This window comes from Stenella coeruleoalba (genome assembly GCF_951394435.1).
Source record: "Stenella coeruleoalba genome assembly, chromosome: 3".
Taxonomy (NCBI): Eukaryota; Metazoa; Chordata; class Mammalia; order Artiodactyla; family Delphinidae; genus Stenella; species Stenella coeruleoalba.
In genome coordinates, this window is record NC_137148.1 from 133,377,804 (window position 1) to 133,396,869 (window position 19,066).

A 19,066-nucleotide genomic window follows, 5' to 3' on the forward strand; every position below is an offset into this window, starting at 1 on the left:
GGACATTTTTTCAGGAAAAGTCATGGTTAACTAATGAATTTATTTACAAAACATAGAATCACAAACATAGAAAACAAACTTACAGTTACCAGAGGGGATAGTGGGGGTGGGGTGAGAGATAAATTGGGAGTTTGGGATTAACATATACACACTACAATAGATAAACAACAAGGACCTGCTGTATAGCACAGGGAACTATACTCAGTATCTTATAATATAAATGGACAAGAATCTGAAAAAGAATAGATATATTTTAAAAAAGGTAATGGCTAGTACGTGCTTCATTGTCTTTCCACCACTTGCTTCTGAGAGACAATGATATTGGCTTTAATGGATGGTTGTAAACTCTAATATGAAACAGAATGTAATAAGAAATTTTTAATTTTCCTTATCAGACTAAACAGGATCCTACTAGCAAAGGCCCAGATAGAATCTGTGGCAGTTCAAGTGCATGGAACTTGCAGCTGGGTTGTCCTGCCACACTTGCATCTACATTATCTTCTTTGGGATGTGTTCATATCCTTAGAAATGTTCCTGCTCTACCTGTTGGCTTCCCCCTTCCTTGTCTTGGTCCTGAGTTTGGCTTACTTTGGAGCAGGACTAGTGTCAGCTCTTGGCTTACCTGACTGAGGTAGTGTTTTCTAGCGTATCCTTGGGCTCTGTTGTGAATATGCACCTCTTGTGTGGAAAGGAGTGAGATAATGATTGGACTTACTTCATTTTATTTCCCTCAGCCTTTATATTTAGCTAGATAAGTATGGATATAAATAGGAATAAAGACATAGATATACATATGTCTGAAAGAATATAATAAAAACTAACAATGGTGATTGCCTCTGGGGAGAAAGCCTGATAAGTGTTCTTTTTATGCCCAATAAGCAGATTGTGGAATTGACAAAGTGCATTTCCAGTATCATAGATGGTGTATTTGAGATGAGGAAAGAAGGAGAAATGAATTAGCTTGAGTTATTTAAACTATACTGTCTGAGGAAAACAGAAAAAAAAAATTCTAATAAATTAGAGGAAAGTTAGATAATTCTATAAATAACATTGAGACTTTTGGCTAACCATCTAAAGAAATGTATATCCTATCCCTACCTCAGTCCTTTTACCAAAACATATTTGTAGAGGACAGACTTTAGAGTAGTCCTCAGGATTCCCACCTCCTGGTATTCACACCTTTGTGTTATCCTTTGGAGTGTGGGAAGGATCAGTGACTTTCTTCTAACCATTGGAATGTGACTAAGGTGACAGTTTGTACGTGATTACATAATAGTGTAATGCCTCTCTTGCTAGACTCTCTCTCTCTGGCTTTGATCAAGCAGGATGCCATGAATCGTATGGCATCAGGAAATGAATTTGAGCAACACTCTGAAGGAGGTTGGCAGTGGATCCTTCCCCAGTTGAGCTTCTGATGAGAACATAGTTCTGGCCAAGATCTTGATTATAAGGTGTGAAACCCTAAGCAAAGGATCCAGTTAAACTGTGCCAACTTCTGATCCACAGAAACTGTGACTTAAGAAGTGTGTATTGTTTTAAGCTGATAAGTTTGTGATGTAGCAATGAAAAACTAACACAGTTCCATATGCATTAATGAATTAATTGTAAAAAAAAAAAAAAAAAACCAACTATACAAATCACTAAAAGAAAATGCAGCAGAATGCTTTTGTAATCTTGACATACAAAAGACATTTTTAAAGAAGAAATGAATACCAAAACCACACACCAAAGAAGACTGACCAAATTTGACTACATAAAATGTTTAAAATTCTATATGGAAAAAATACTATACGTGCATTTCCTTAATTCTTCAATGTCTGCAAATAAAGAAACAAAACCAAGAACCAAAAGAAAAATGAGCTGAGAATGTTAACAATAGGTTCGAAGAAAAAGAAATAAATGTCTTTAACGTTCAACAAAATGCTCAGTCTTACTCACAATTAAAGAAACAGAAATGTTCAAAAATGAGATTTCATTTTTCACTTAACAGATTCACATATATATAAAACTTGATAATACTGGGGAAACAGACACTCATGTTATTGCTTGGAATGTAAATTGGTGCAGCCTTTTTGGCAATAGAAATAAAAATTTATAGCATACCTACACTTGCCAGTCTGTTTGTATGAAGTCATTCGATAGTCATGCCCACACATTTGTATGGTGTCTTGTAAATAGCAAAAACTAGAAATAAACAAAATGTTCATTGGTAGACCTGTTGAGCAAACTCAGGGATAGCTTGCTGTGGAAAAAAAATTTTTTTTCTGTCTATAAGTCATGATAAGGAATGATTTACAAGCACTCCTTGAGGGCAGGGACCATATACCATTCGTCTTTGTCTCCTTTCAGCCTAGGATGGTGCTTGGCACGTAATAGAGGGGAGCAAATAGTGTTTGATGAACGAATGCATGAATGCATACTGGTACATGCATACAGCTGAGTAGTGTCTGGGGTTAAACATTAAATGTGAGTGCGTTTTTAAAAAGTGTTTAAATGTGTAAAAGATGAAAGCAGGAGTTAACTAGAGACTCTGAGGCATTATGTGATGCTTTTGAATCCTGATCTTTTGCACACTGAGACCATGTCTGGAACCACCAGGGAAGCTAAACGATCTCTTTGAAGGCTTTGCTAGAGTGGGTTTGGGAGCTACAGGGAGGAGGAATTTAGTTATCAAAATGAGAGGAGAAGCTTCCTTGGTAACACCCTGCCCCAGAGGTCACTCTCCAGCCACCTCTAGTCTCCCAGTCCCTTTAATTCTGCTTGTAGTCCAGACCACGCTCCAAGGCACATGATTAACAGCCCTCACACCACCCTCTCCCCACTGCCTCTAAATGCGGCTGCGCTACCACTCACCTAAACCCGACAGAAAAAAATCCAGTCCTGTCACAATCTTGTGGCAAGCTAGATCTCCCAGCATTAAATCACCATTAAGGGCTTCTGTGAATTTGATAGCAGCTTTAGGGTATTTTTTTTTTCCCTTTTTCTTCCATTTAGAACTCAGCTAAAGCTTTCCTGTTGTGGGAGGGGCATGCTATAAAGACAAACCGTCCACTACCCTGTCCTCCACAGGTACACTCAAACCATAATCATTGCAAGAGGGGAGAAGGGCAGAGGACTCGCTAGCAAAGCCCCTTTCAAGCAGAGCAGCCTCTGCTTGCTGAGCTGTTGGCAGAGGTGGAGAGTGTGCTGTCCGCATGTGGCCTCTGCACAGACGTTTGTGAAATGCTTTTGCACATAGGTATCTCATTGGCTCCTAACAGGAATCTTGCTAGAAGAAGTATTTATTATACCTGTTTGAAAGATAAGGAAACCAAGGTCCAAAGGCCTGGACTAGTTAATAAGACCCCAGGACTGAACACAGGACCTCTGACTTGATAACTGGAGATTCTGAGAAAATTCAGCTATTTGCCTAATGATTTGTTGTTTCTGAAGCCTTCCCCAGACATGTCAGGCTCTGATGGTAGACAGCCTAGGTTCACATCTTGGCTCTGCCAGTTACTACCTCTACTCAAGGATGACCTTGAGAAAGTTACTTGCTTACCTCTCTAACTGTTATCTAGTGCCACAATAATGTTGCTAAACAAACAACTACGGGTCTTCAGTGACATGCAATAATAAATATTTAGTTTTGCTCAAGAATCCAGAGATTGGCTGAGTGATTCTGCTGATCAGGGCTGGGCTCACTTATGCATCTCTGGTGAGCTGGCGGGTCAGCTGGGAGTTGGCTTGTCAGCTAACATGACTCCACTCTGCTGCATGTGCCTCTCATGATACGACTGGCTTGTCCAGGTTACTGCACATGGAAAAGGTTTTAAGAGAGAGACAGTGGAAGCAGGCAAGCCCTCTTAAAGCATAAGTTCAGAACTGGCACATCATCACTTCTGCACAGTTATTTGGACCAAAACAAGTCACAAAACCAGCCTAGATCCATGGGATGAGGAAGTAGCCTCCATCCTTTGATGAGAGAAGCCACAAAGTCACCTAACACAGAAGCCACAAAGTCACCTAACACAGCCACAAAGTCACCTAACACAGAAGCCATAAAGTCACCTAACACATGAAGTCACCTAACAAAGTCACCTAACACAGCCACAAAGTCACCTAACACAGAAGCCACAAAGTCATCTAACACAGCCACAAAGTCACCTAACACACCTAATTTTGCATTTGCTCTGCATAGAGGGAGACCGTTAAATGGCACCATCAGTGTAACTGATCTCCTAAAATCCCTGAGCTCTTTCATTTTGGCATTTTAGGAATAGAGGTTAAAATAGCATCCATTGCACAGGGACATTGTGAGGATAAAATGAGGCATTGTGTGAAAAGTGCTATATTACGTGCTAGGATGAGGGGCGGAAAGTTAGAAGGCTCCTGAATCCTGATGACTTCGTGAGGGGTTGCCATACCAGCCCTGGACTGGCCACCTCCAGACTTTTTCCACTTGAGAGAATAAACCCTTATGTGTTTAAATCATTTGGGTTTTTTTTTTTTTGTCACATGGAGCCAAATCCAATCCTAACTGATTTGTTTCTCCTCCACCATTCAGGCATAACAGCAGATGTTATTTGATGAACACACTGGAGACAAGACATGAGGCTTTGAGTAAGGCGTCGGAGAGGGGCAGCCCTAGCAGTTCCTGACCTGTACATTTCCACGTCGGTGTCACGTGATCACGTGAGTAATTGTATCAGGGCCAAAGGCCTCTGTCTATTGGCTGAGCACACCACTGGCCGTGAAGTGGCCTGGTCTGAGAGCTCTGCCCAGTGGCGGGGCTCTGTACTGGGTGATGACTAAATGACTAGGTCAGTCCCTCTCATTCATGTTTTGAATTTGAGACACACAGAGGGCAGTAGAAAGAAGCTGGGAGAGCAGCAGAGGCTGAGAGAAGCTGCCTTATGAATGTCAGTCACTGGAGTGTCTGACTCCCTCACCCGGAGCGGTATTGCATGTTTGAACAGTGAGCAGGAAGTTCAGTTCTCTGTGAGTTCCGGCTGCATTGGTCCTGAGACCTTGCCTTTCTTCTTTGTGTGGCCTTATGGCATGGCATAAAAGTAGAGCCTAACACAGTGTGTGCTTCTCTGTGTTCTAGATTGTACCTACAGATGATTTTTTAAATGGTACTTACTTTTCCCTGTCAGTTAACAGTGTATCATGACCATCTTCCCAGGCTGTTAAACATTCTTTTCTAACAGCATGTGAACTAGTGTAGAGTACAAGTGTCTGTCGCTATCCAAAGGTAGAGTGTTCCTATGAAACCTTCCATAAGACAAAATGGTGTAAAGTGAAAAAGAACACATCTTGCTAACGGATGCACAAAATAAAACGAGATAAAGCACAGATGCTCGCACAGTTTTAAGCTATGGTAGCTTGATGCTGAGATGCTGAATGTGGTTCCTGGGGAAGGATCTTGGGGGCGCCGTTCTTGCTGCTTCGGGTGTGTGCTGCCTCTATAACTGCTCACTGCAAAACCAAGGCTGAATGCTATTTTCACTTTGCATCGTTTTTCATAAAAGTGAACGTACTCTTTGGATTTCTTTCATTGAGCAAAAACAGGTAATGTTGGTCTTTCTAAAAAGAGAAGTGGTGTAAAGCGAATTTTTGAAAAGCAGGGGATACCTGGATTCTGTTGTATGAATTATTCCCCTAATGTTGGATACTTATTAGGTCATGAACTGTTTTTTTGTTTGTGTGTGTGTTTTGCTTTTATATACGGCATCAAACTCAACATCTTTGAAACGAAATGTTTGTATACATCTGTGATATTTTTATAGGTAGGAGTTCAACAGGAGGATATTTGGTGAGAGGGGAAATGTTTAAACCAAGGATCTGGCATGAAATAAGCACAGATTTGTGAACTAGAAAAACACAAGGCCTTTTATCAAATAATCAAAATTTGCTCGTGTTGGCCAGATGGAAGGAGACAGTGGCTGAATTATCGATAGATTTGAACGCTACGTTAAGGCATGGCCCTTATTGAGGGTTTTTTTTTTTTTTCATAAGTGGAAAACCTGGAATATCTCAAGGTGAATCTCTTTATCCCCTGCAAGGCTAGCGTTGTGTTACAGAGAGGGTCAGCAGAGGGTAATTTGGCCCATTTTACATTAGTGTGATCGGTATGAAAAGAACAACAAAACAAATCCTTTTATATATTGTATTGTGCTTTGTTAAAAAAAAAAAGAAATACTATGCTTTTAAGGGTATTTATCAGTATAGATATAGTCTTACAACATATCATGTCCTAAGTAGAGAGAACTCTGTTTTGGATTTAATACCACCACTTCCACCATTTCCGATACCACCACTTCTATTTGTGTCAACCTTCAGAACAATTTTATTAAAAACATATGTAGTATTTCACTGGATTTGGAAAAAAGCATAGCTCAAGCAGAAGATACCCTGCCCGTCTTACAGATGAAGGAACTGAGGTTAGGTGATTTAATGAAATAGAATGTCAGAGCTGGAATACCAGAACTTGACTTTTCAAGGTCACCTGAGTTCACCCCTGTTTTTCTGGTGGTGACAGTGAGGCTTAGCTATTAACCATCACCACACAGCTCTTATATAAAAGAGGTAGGCCTGCACCCCCTTTTGATTTCACATCCCGTTTTCTTTTCCCCCTCACCCTGAAGTCATCCAGCCAACCAGCAGCAGAGTCTGGATGAAAAGCCAGGTAGACTGATTCCAGGTTCAGTGCTTTTTCCAGTGAATGAGTGGAAATAGTCTTGTCCCACTTTCCTTCCTCAAGAAATTCTTAAATGTTAATATGCACAAGAATCATCCAGGGGGTTCTTAAACATGAATATTTCCTAGGCCCCATCCCAGGTACTCTGTTTCAGTAGTCCTGGGGTTAGACCCAGGTATATGGATTTTTAACAAACTCTTCAGATGATTATTAGGAAAGGGGTACACAGAGCAGACTTTAAGAAACACTGTCTGTCCAATTTCGAGCTTGAAATCTGCTTTGTCTTCTCTTCAAGCATGCCTGCTCTTAGAAAAGTGACTCCAGCCCCGCCTTGTAGTAACCCCTTATCAGTTCTATGTGTTTTGCAAATTGCATTTGCTCTTCATTTATGGACAAACCAGGTCAGCACTGCCAGGCCAATAAGAGCTGGATTTTCCCTGGCCTCATGCATCAGTGACATATTTGCCAACATCAGCCCAGTTCCAACATCCCTGCAATCGGCGATGGTTGATGATGATTCAGGATACACATGACTCGATTTGTGGAGAGCCGGCTAAGCTTTCAGGGAAGTCAATAAGAAAAATCTCATTTTGATCTGCAGATTGGGCTCATTTGATTTGGAAGTCACTGGTGGCAAAAGAAATATGGGGCCCAGGGATGTCTCTTCAAGCCCCTCTCTGGCTGTAATCACCCCTGAGAAGCAGTTTTCTCTATCTGCCACCTCCTCCCCTCCTCTCTCCATAGATTCAATGTGTCAGTGATGGAGGAAAAAAAAAAGCAACAAATGCCCTCAGACTTTCTGGATGATTCTTCTTTCTCACTCTGTACAGAGGAGGAAGGGTCAAAACAGCACCGTAAACCATTCGCACAAACTATTTGCTGCATGGCTCCCAGGAAACCCATGTGGCCTTTGTGACTTCTTACATAGGTCTGTGACTTTCAGCTTAAAGAGGTCAGAGAGGAAAAAAATAAATGCATCATTATGCCTTGTGAAGTAGCTCTTGGGTCTGGGTGCTCCATGGGCTCATGTGATGTCAAAATGGTTAAGTTTACCTCCTAAGTATCTCTTGACTGTGAGGAGATCTATTTATTCCCCCCACGCCCACCATTACCCTAGTGTTTGCTGTAGATTCTACAATATCCTCCTTTCTAGTTCCCCTGCTTCCTACCTTTTCCCATCAAATTTATTATCCATGAAGCAGCCTGAGTGATCATCAGATCCCACCCCTCATTATAGCCCTTTGGTGGCTTTGCATTGTCCTAAAGATATAGTCTAAATCTGTGCTATCCAGTGCAGTAGCCACTAGCCACGTGTGACTGTTGAGTAGTTAAGATGTGATGAGTCTGAATTGAGATGAGCTATAAATGTGAACATCAGATTTCAAAGATTTAGGAGAAAAAAAAGAATGTAAAGCATCTTATAATTTTCTATTGATTACATGTTGAAATAATATTTTAACTATACTGGGTTAACTGGGTTAACTAAAGTATATTAATATTACCTTTAACTTCAGATGTTTCTTTTACTTTTTAAAATATGGCTGCTAGAATATTGAAAATTACATCCATGGCTCACACTATATTATATATCTTGGACAGTGCTGATCTAAACTCTTGAACATGGCTTGCCGTCATCTTGCTCCATTCCCTTCTCACATCCTCTGTTTTGGCTATATGAATTTCCTTTGATCTCTTGAATTAATTACTCATCCTTTTGTTTCTGGGATTTTAGTAAGCTGTTGCTTTCCTCCACTACCACGCTTTCACTAACTCTTACTTATATTTCAGTATGTCTTCTGTAAGTCGTTTCTTGGAAGTCATTAGCTCATTCCTGACTCCCCAAGTCTGGCTTAGATGGCCCATCTATGGATCTAGTAAAATCTCTACACATTCTCATCTGCAGTACTTCCCATATTCCTTTGGATTTTCTTTTAAAAAGTATACATACATAAAATCTGCCTATTCCACTAAATGATAACCTCCCTTAAGACAATAGCTGTATCTGTCATATGCACCTTTGCCCTCAGAGTAGGAACTCAACGTTTGTTGAGTAAATCTAGGCATCTTATTAAATGGGCACAGGTATGGAGGTCCAGAGTGGGGAGACTTCTTAACCAAGGTCACACAGTGAGTTCATGGCAGAGTACCTCAGGCCAGTGCCATGCAGCTGGGACACAAATTTAAATTAGGTATGATATTGGAAGATTTTTTTTTTAATTTAGTGGACAGAGATTTGTGCATGTTGGATTAATTCTGCCCCAAAAAGTAAAGAAAGAGCTAACAGAAGCAACTGTGATGCCAAACCTGGTCCTGGCTGGAAGACTCTCCAGCCTAAAGAAATCCCTTCCCAGCAACCCTGACTCCCATACTTCTGGCACTGTCGGGTTGGGAAGAATAGGGACAGGGGAAGGGAGTGACAAGACCATGAAGATCTGGCAATATATAGGTGGAGCAGATACACAGGACAAGGTGAGTCAGGGCCTTGATGTGTTCAGGGAAACTTTCCACCTGGATTACAAACCAGAAGTCAGTCATTTCTTGAGATGTTGGCACCACCATTCCTCATGTTGACATATTCCTGAAGAGAACGAAACAAGGAGAGCAGTTTTTAGTCATGAAGCCTCCAGGGTTCTGGTATCAGCCTTTGCCGTACTTGCACCTGGGAGAAAATTCTTTTTGCTCCTAGCAATACATAGCTTGGTGCATTTGCAAAATGTGTCATTTACAGGTTCTTTTGGAAAAAGTGATATAAGGAGAAATCTATTTTCTGTAGGACTTTCTACTGTAATTGAGTTTAGCTATTTTTTTCTAATTATATAACATAAGCTCAATGCAAAAAAGTTGGCAAACGTATTAGCACGAAGAAGAGAAACTTTACCCATAATTCCAACAGCCCAAATAATCCCACTGTTTATACTTCCTTTAAGTCTTTTTAGTATTCTTCGTGTTTATTCACTTGTACAGTTTTATAAAAGTAAGATATTGTGAATACCTTTTAATAGTATTTTTCCTCTTAGTTATATATCATGCACAATTTCCTATGTCAATAAGTACTCTTTTGTAATATGATTTTTATTGTCTACTTAATATTCTAATATATTTAAACCCTCCCAACAATCTTCTATTATTGAACATTTAAATTGTTTCCAAATTTTGGGTATTATAATTCACTCTACAGGTATTCCCTTATGCACATGTCTCTGATTTTTCCAAAAGACAAATTTGTAAAAGCAGAATTGCTTACTAACAGATAACGCACATTTTAAAGGATTTTGGTATTTATTTTTAATTAATCTCCTAAAAGTTTTAGCACAAACTGGTTTCCAAAGTTCCAGAGCATTCTCTGCACACAACTCCTTTCGTATTTGGAAGGTACCATCTGCTATCATGAAATTTGTTTCCCATTAGGCTGATAATATATCCAAAAGGGAAGGAATTATTTTAAAATGCCAAAATGAAATAAATTCTAGACTCAGAATCATATTGATGCCCAGCTGATTATGTCCACTTTCCTCTACATCCTTAAAAGTGGCATTTCCCAAAATGCTCCATGAGATAAGAGTTCTGTGGTTGAGGTAGGTTTGGCCACAGTTGCATCTTCCATCTCTATGTGGATCTTGAAAAGTCTGGCAGTAAATTTGAGCAGGTTCAAATCTGTTTAAATCAGTGTTCTTCCCTAAGCTTATTTGGTCACTAAACTGCTGGAAAAAAAAAAATCCAAGCCTACAAATATTCCATGGTATGGGCTTAGAGAACCACCGATTTAGAGTAAGCTCGAGGCAGTACATTATGAGGGCGGTACAGTATATGGCTTTCTTTTAAGCCTATGTACTTGACCACAGGAAGTAGGGCCAGATCAGTTTGAATTCTTGTGTCCATGGTCACATGACAAGCTGAAGGACTCTGTATTATCAAGCCTTGTAGAACTTTCCAGTAAGCCAAGACCATTCTCTGATGAGTGAAAATTAGAATTAAGGTTTTATCTCAAAAGCTCTATTCTGTCCACTCTTGACCCACCAAAAAAAACCCGTTTGCTTATGACTGTGTGATTGCAAATTAAAGGTTCATCTATAGGGCGGATTAAGATGGCATACTAGGTGGACGTGGAATTCGCGTCTCCACACAACTAGGGCACATACCAGGCACTGGTGGGAGACCACGGACACCTAAGGGGATGGAAGAAACCTCCAGGGACTGGGTAGGACATGGGGTGGGTGGGGAGTGAAGAGGGAGGAGAAGTGGAGGCAGGACGGGACTGGCGCCCCTGAGGGGTGGCTGGGGGAGGAGAGGAGTTCCTACACCCAGCGGGACACAGCCATGGTTAGGGGTCCAGCAGCGACGGGGGAGATGGTGCGGGGAGGGCATGAAGGAATGGAAGGGAACGTGGCCAGTGCTTTCCCTGTCAACTTAGGCACTGGGGAGACTGTTCGGTTCCTGGGCCTAATTCTCTGCCCTCAGAGCCTCCCTCCTGCTGTGTAGAACCCAAGCCCCAGCCCTACTCCCCCAGCCAGAGCACTACCTCTACACTAGGAGACCCCCTTCATCATGCTGGGTGTAAGCCCCACCCACACACCCTCACTCAGGGCCCTACCCCCAAACTCGGGAACTCCACAGTCCAGCGGCCCTCCTTTCCACGTGCTGCCTCTCCCCTTCCCTGAAGGTCCTAAGGAGAGGCCCTGCCCCATGCTTGAACGTCACCCCGCCTAGGCCCCGCCCCCAGGGCCTTTTCCATCTATGTGGGTCCTGAGCCTAGGCCCCGCTCCATGCTCAAACGTCAGCCGCCCACCCGCCTAGGTCTCGCTCCATCCTAAACTCTGCCCCTGCCTAAGTTCTACCCCTGCCTAAACTCCACTCCCAGAGCCAAGGCTTTTTTTGCTTCCGTCTTTTAGATTGGGGTTTGTTTTACCTTATTGATTCATTGTTGTTGATTCTTTTATACTTTTATTTTTCCTAATCTTCCATTTTTCTAATTTTATTTTATTCTTTAAACTTTGTTATTCTCTCCTTTGGCTCCCCCCCCTTTTTTTTTCTTTTTTCTGTCGTGGTTTTATTTTACCTTCTTGCAGTTGTTTCAATTATAGTTTTATTTTTCCTAATATATTTTTTATCTTTCTAGTTTAATTTTTTTGTTCTTTGATATTGTACTCCTCCATTTTTCTTTCTTTCTTTTTTTTTTTCTTTTACTACGCCGCAAAGCTTGTGGGATCTTGCTTCCCAGGCTGGAGGTTGGGCCAAAGCTCCTGTGGTGGGAGCTCCAAGTCCAAACTGCTGGACTAACAGAGAACCTCAGATGCCAGGGAATATTAATCGGAGTGAGGCCTCCCAGAGGGCCTCATCTGAGCACCAAGACCCGGCTCTATCCAACTGCCTGCAAACTCCAGTGCTGGACGTCTCAGACCAAACAACCAATAAGACAGGAATACGGCACTACCCATCAAAAGAAAAAAAAAAAAGAAATGACAAAAAAAAATGTTACAGACAAAGGAGCAAGGTAAAATCCTACAAGACCAAATAAATGAATGTGAAATAGGCAACCTACCTGAAAAAGAATTCAGAGTAATGATAGTAAAGATGATCCCAAATCTCGAAAACAGAATGGAGAAAATACAAGAAACGTTTAACAAGGATCTAGAAAAAATAAAGAGCAAACAAACAGTGAGGAACAACACAATTTCTGAAATGAAAAATACTCTAGAAGGAATCAGTAGCAGAATAACTGAGGCAGAAGAACTGATAAGTGAGCTGGAAGGTAAAATGGTGGAAATAACTAACAGGGAGCAGAATAAAGAAGAAAGAATAAAAAGAATTGAGGACAGTCACAGAGGCCTCTGGGACAACATTAAATGCACCCACATTTGAATTATAGGAATCCCAGAAGAAGAAGAGAAAGAAAAGAGTCTGAGAAAATATTTGAAGAGATAATAACTGAAAACTTCCCTAACATGGGAAAGGAAATAGTCAACCAAGTCCAGCAAGCACAGAGAGTACCATACAGAATAAACCCAAAGAGAAACATACCAAGACACATATTAGTCAAACTATCAAAAATTAATTACAAAGAAAAAATATTAAAAGCAGCAAGGGAAAAACAACAAATAACATACAAGGGAATCCCCATCAAGTTAACAGCTGACCTTTCAGCAGAAATTCTGCAAGCCAGAAGGGAGTGACAGGACATACATAAGGGATGAAAGGGAAAAACCCACAACCAAGATTACTCTACCCAGCAAGGATCTCATTCAGGTTCAATGGAGAAATTAAAACCTTTACAGACAAGCAAAAGTTAAGAGAATTCAGCACCACCAAACCAGCTCTACAGCAAATGCTAAAGGAACTTCTCTAGGCAGGAAACATAAGAGAAGGAAAAAACCTACAAAAACAAACAGAAAACAATGAAGAAAATGGTAATAGGAACATACATATAGATAACTACCTTAAATGTAAATGGATTAAAGGCTCCAACCAAAAGACATAGACTGGCTGAATGGATACAAAAACAAGACCCATATATATGCTGTCTACAAGAGACCCACTTCAGACCTAGGGACACATACAGACTGAAAGTTGAGGGAATGGAAAAAGATATTCCATGCTAATGGAAATGAAAAAAAGGCTGGAGTAGCAATACTCATATCAGACAAAATAGACTTTAAAGACTATTACAAGAGACAAAGAAGGATACTACATAATAATCAATGGATCAATCCAAGAAGAAGATTTAACAATTGTAAATATTTACAAGCTCAACATAGGAGCTCCTCAATACGTAAGGCAAATGTTAACAGCCATAAAAGGGGAAATCGACAGTAACACAATCATAGTAGGGGACTTTACGTCCCTCTTTCACTAATGGACATATCATCCAAAATGAAAATAAATAAGGAAACACAAGCTTTAAATGACACATTAAATAAGATGGATTTAATTGATATTTATAGGATATTCCATCTAAAAACAACAGAATACACTTTCTTCTCAAGTGCTCATGGAACATTCTCCAGGATAGAACATATCTTGGGTCACAAATCAAGCCTTGGTAAATTTAAGAAAATTGAAATCATATCAAGTATCTTTTCTGACCACAATGCTATGAGACTAGATATCAGTTACAGGAAAAAAACTGTAAAAAATACAAACACGTGGAAGCTAAACACTACACTACTAAATAACCGAGAGATCGCTGAAGAAATCAAAGAGGAAATCAAAAAAACACCTAGAAACAAATGACAATGAATACACGATGACCCAAAACCTATGGGATGGGGCTTCCCTGGTGGCGCAGTGGTTAAGGGTCCGCCTGCCGATGCAGGGGATGCGGGTTCGTGCCCCGGTCCGGGAAGATCCCATATGTCGCGGAGTGGCCGGGCACATGAGCCATGGCTGCTGAGCCTGCGCGTCCAGAGCCTGTGCTCCGCAACAGGAGAGGCCACAACAGTGAGAGGCCAACGTATCGCCAAAAAAAAAAAAAAAAAAAAAAACCTATGGGATGCAGCAAAAGCAGTTCTAACAGGGAAGTTTGTAGCAATACAATCCTACCTCAAGAAACAAGAAAAATCTCAAATAAACAAGCTAACCTTACACCTAAAGCAATTAAAGAAAGAAGAAAAAAAACAACCCAAATTAGCAGAAGGAAAGAAATCATAAAGATCAGATCAGAAATAAATAAAAAAGAAATGAAGGAAACAGTAGCAAAGATCAATAAATCTAAAAGCTGGTTCTTTGAGAAGATAAACAAAATTGATAAACCATTAGCCCGACTCATCAAGAAAAAAAGGGAGAAGACTGAAATCAACAGAATTACAAATGAAAAAGGAGAAGTAACAACTGACACTGAAGAAATACAAAGGATCGTGAGAGATTATTACAAGAAACTCTATGCCAATAAAATGGACAACCTGGAAGAAATGGACAAATTCTTAGAAAAGCCCAACCTTCCCAGACTGAACCAGGAAGAGATAGAAAATATAAACAGACCAATCACAAGCCCTGAAATTGGAACTGTGATTAAAAATCTTCCAACAAACAAAAGCCCGGGTCCAGATGGCTTCACGGTGAATTCTATCAAACATTTAGAGAAGAGCTAACACCTATCCTTCTCAAACTCTTCCAAAATATAGGAGAGGGAGGAACACTCCCAAACTCAAGAAAACTACAGGCCAATATCTCTGATGAACATAGGTGCAAAATTCTTCAACAGAATAGTAGAAACAGAATCCAACAGCACATTAAAAGGATCATACAGGGCTTCCCTGGTGGCGCAGTGGTTGAGAGTCTGCCTGCCAATGCAGGGGACACGGGTTCATGCCCCGGTCCGGGAAGATCCCTCATGCCACGGAGTGGCTGGGCCTGTGAGCCATGGCCGCTGAGCCTGTGCGTCCGGAGCCTGTGCTCCACAACGGGAGAGGCCACAACAGTGAGAGGCCCGCATACCGCAAAAAAACAAACAAACAAAAAAAAGAAAATAGATAGCTAGTGGGAAGCAGCTGCATAGCACCGGGAGATCAGCTTGGTGCTGCGACCACCTAGAGGGGTGGGATGAGGATGGTGGGAGGGAGACACAAGAGGAAGGGGATATGGGGATAATACATATGCATGTAGCTGATTCACTTTGTTATACAGCAGAAAGAAACACAACATTGTAAAGCAATTATACTCCAATAAAGATGTTAAAAAAAAAAGGTTCATCTGTAACTTTTCTTCATATGTATGAGTGGAAAGTCATTATTGTTACCTGGTTAATTTCTGCTCCAAACGTTTTTAAGACTCAAATAGAGAATAAGTTAAACGTATACTTGTTAAAAAACCTCTCTTAGGCCAGTATTTCACCAAAATTTTCGTGCCCAGTGAGTCTGTTTCTCAAATATCAGAATTTTGCATACCATCGTATTTTCTTTTTGTATTTTAGTATTTTTCCTTAAATTAACTCAAAGTTTTTCTTATATATCTTCTTTAGTTTATCTTCAACAACAACAACAAAAATCTGCAAAAACACAGATTTGGCAGTTTTATCTTTTTCTAATAGATACTAAAATAAAAACGTAAGTATTAAAATAAAACTGCCTATGAAACACCTAAGATTATGGCAGGTCTTGAATTGGCAAACTTTTTCTGTAAAAGGTCAGAGAGTGTATATTCTGTAAGATCTTACGGAAAAACCCCAGCGAACTTTTTGGCCAATCCAATATTTCAGGGTTTGAGAGACGTGGAGTCTGTGTCAGCTTTGTTGTTGTAGTGCAAAAGCAGCCCTAGACAACAAGTAAATGAATAAGCATGGCTCTGTTCCAAAAGAACTTTTATTTACAAAGACAGGCAGGGACTGGGTTTTGCTCATGGGCTGTAGTTAGCCAACCTCTGTTCTACATGAAACAAAGAGCTTATTGACATTTGCACCTTCTAAGTGATTACATTGGTTCATTTTAGACACAGTCTGAATGCACTAACCTGGGCAATAATTGAACAGCAAAACCTCTTTTTTTGCATTCTACCTCTGTTTTCTGAGATAGTCCCAGTTTCAAGCCACGTTTCTCAAATTTCGGGATCAGATTCATCATCCTGAATCTCATTAAGACTAGTATTAAAATAAAAATCGGGAACTAGCCTTTGGTGGTTCACCAGAAGAATAGACATCTTGAGACAGACTAACGTCCCCTCACCTTCCTAAAGAATTTTGTAGGAATGCCCTGCTCAGTGATTTTACCCTTGCAAAATTATTCTTCATAAGAGGAAGAAAAATGCCCCACAACCCAAGCAAACTGGGCTCTTAAATTATTGACACATTAAAATTTAAAATGTTAATTAACAGAGGCTCTTATCTGAGAGAAGCAAATTTGCTGTTAATTCCCAACTTTGCTGAATCTAGACTCCTATGTATCTTTTGTTTGACTGAGTTGGTCTAAAGTTTACCCCAGTGGCCTCAAGACTTATAAGAGGTGAAACCTCCTAAACATGATAGAAAGCAAGGCTTGTCTCTGCCATGCTTGTCCATTGAGCCACATCACTGAGCTTTGTAGATGGGAAGAATATGTGCCCTTGTACAAATATAAGCCCATCCACTCACTGCTCACTGTTTTCCATCCTAGGTGTTCACAAATGATAATATATCTGAATAACGTTTTTTCATGTTGGCAAAGCTTTTCTAAATGAGTAGTCCCATTAAAGTTGCTCAGTAATCCGAGAGCTGGGAATTATTACACTCACTTTACAGGTGAGGAGTCTCAAGTTAATCCTGCAACTGAACTGCCAGGCACACTTTAGGGAGAAGCCTGGAGCTATGCTAGCCAATTCACAGCTGCTAGATGGACACTGCCAAGTGCTTCTCAAGGTGATTCTTTTTGCCACTCTGCTCTGCAACACCTTGCTCATCTCCACCACCCCAGGTCATACACCTAACCCAGCCCTCCACACCATGGTGGTCCTGATAGGACCCATTCAAGGTTGCTTGCATGGGTCAAGGTAAACCCATTTTTAGTACTGAAACACAACTGTGTCCTAACTTATCAACTGATAATATCAATTCCCATCCCTAATTTAACTCATATCTCCTCATTCTATGCTCAGTGTTTTCCTGTACATTGTAGCTGATTGTGAGATATAGAGGAACTTAACTAATATTGGCAGAATTGCTAATTCAGCTTTCAGTTACAAAGGTAATTAGAGAATTAGAATGGGGATTTGTAAATCAACATACGTTGATGAGTCCACTTATTTTTTTCAATTGCAAACCATCTTAATAGGTTTGTCCAGAATCCAAGAATATTATAACTTAAAGGCACCTTAAATATCATCTAGTTCAACTCCTATATAGCATGTTTAAGGAAACATGGGAGAAATTTGCCCAAGATCATGATTAATAATGATAAGTAATAAGAATGGTTATCATTTCTTTAATATTTACCAACATCATTCTAAATGTTATAAATGTGTAAGTCAGGTGGATTGTTACTCCAGCTTACAAATGAAGCATCTGAGACGTAGAAAAATGGACTTGCCAGAGATCATGTGCGCGTAGGTGGTGGGTCCATGTGAGGTCAGGCCATCTGACTCTCAAGCTACAGTTTAGCATAGTTATTCTCAAAAGGAAAGCCCAAAGCTGTGGTGAGAATGGCACTATCCTGTGATGACGAGGGTACTTTGCCTCTGTGGTCTTCCTCTTCAAACCCATATTGGCAGTCCAACCATGAGGGAAACATCAGACACATCTAAACTGAGGGCTATTCTACAAAGTTCCGGACTAGCATACTGCCTGAAGAATGTACTGCCCGGGACCAACCTCCATGGACACTAATTGAACTAGTCTTGAGTGGGACTAAGGTACTGGTACTTTTCAAAGGTCCCAGGTAATTCAAATGTGCAGCAGTGTTGAAATACCATCAGACAGGCAATTTTCCCAGAAAGAGGGAGTTACTAAATCCCCTAGGAGGGCTGAGGAGCAGTAGGATTCGGGCTGGATGAAGTGTATCTGGAAGAGGGGCTCTTGTTGCCCCCCGTGAGCAGATTCTTTGCACTCCAGGAAGCAACCAGGAGAGAGCACACGGGCTGGAGGTGGGAGGCTTGAAGGCTGCCATTCTCACCTTTCCTAATCAAGAGGCTTTTTCACAGTAGCATTTGAGGATCACTTGGGCTCTAATGGTCACCACATTCTTTGCTCAGCAAATTGCTGCTTCCTCTGCCTTTTCTCTCTTGAATATTTATTTCTTGAATGTTTAGAGTCAGCCCCACACCTAAGTAGGCACTTGTCAGTTATGCACCTGAAAGACGTGTGAACAACCAGCTTGTCAGCTGAAAAGGAGGCTGGCTTCTTGCATTTAAAATGAATATTGACTGGAAAAGAAGGGAGCAGGGGGAGAAAAAAAAATCACAAGTGAAAAAAATGGCTGACTCAGGCCAACCTCAATGCATATGGTGTGAAATAACATCATTAAGGGAGTTTGGCTGGGGTTGGAATTAGGCAAGAGCCTCTTTCAGCAAAACCTAAGATGTTTGGGAAAATTGCTCTGGAAACTTCTGTGTTAAAAGGTGAGGAAGAACTAGTTGGAAGGAAGGTCACCCAAGAAGGTGTATATGATATTTCAGAATACTTAAAATAGAGATTCTGATTACTAGAAAGAAATGCATGTTACTTTTTTTGAGATTTCAATGAACTGATAACTCCCACACTTTTGAGCTTGAACTCCAGCTTTATCACTGGTAAATTACTTAATTTCTCTGAACCTCAGTTTACTGCCTCTATAAAATGGGATTAACCCTGCTTGCCTCATGGAGTGGTTAATGGGATTAAATTAGATAATTTTGTGCACAGAAATCAGTGACTTGGCCTAAAGTGATGTAAATTAGAAGTGACAAGGAGAGATTTCAAATTCTGGTCCCTAGCATTTCTATCTTACT

General features: G+C 40.5%; 1 protein-coding gene across 8 annotated transcripts in view; it reads left to right on the forward strand.

Moving 5' to 3' along the window:
• Positions 1–19,066, forward strand: part of LOC307184552 (uncharacterized protein) — a 770,349-nt gene that overhangs the window by 455,232 nt on the left and 296,051 nt on the right. For all 8 annotated transcript variants that reach the window (XR_013827746.1, XR_013827747.1, XR_013827748.1 and 5 more), the window contains one exon: positions 4,547–4,674. Coding sequence is in view for 1 of the 8 variants with exons in the window: in XM_079918136.1 (XP_079774262.1) it covers positions 4,547–4,640 (94 nt within the window). In the remaining 7 variants the exon portion in view is untranslated. The remainder of the gene's footprint in view (positions 1–4,546; positions 4,675–19,066) is intronic.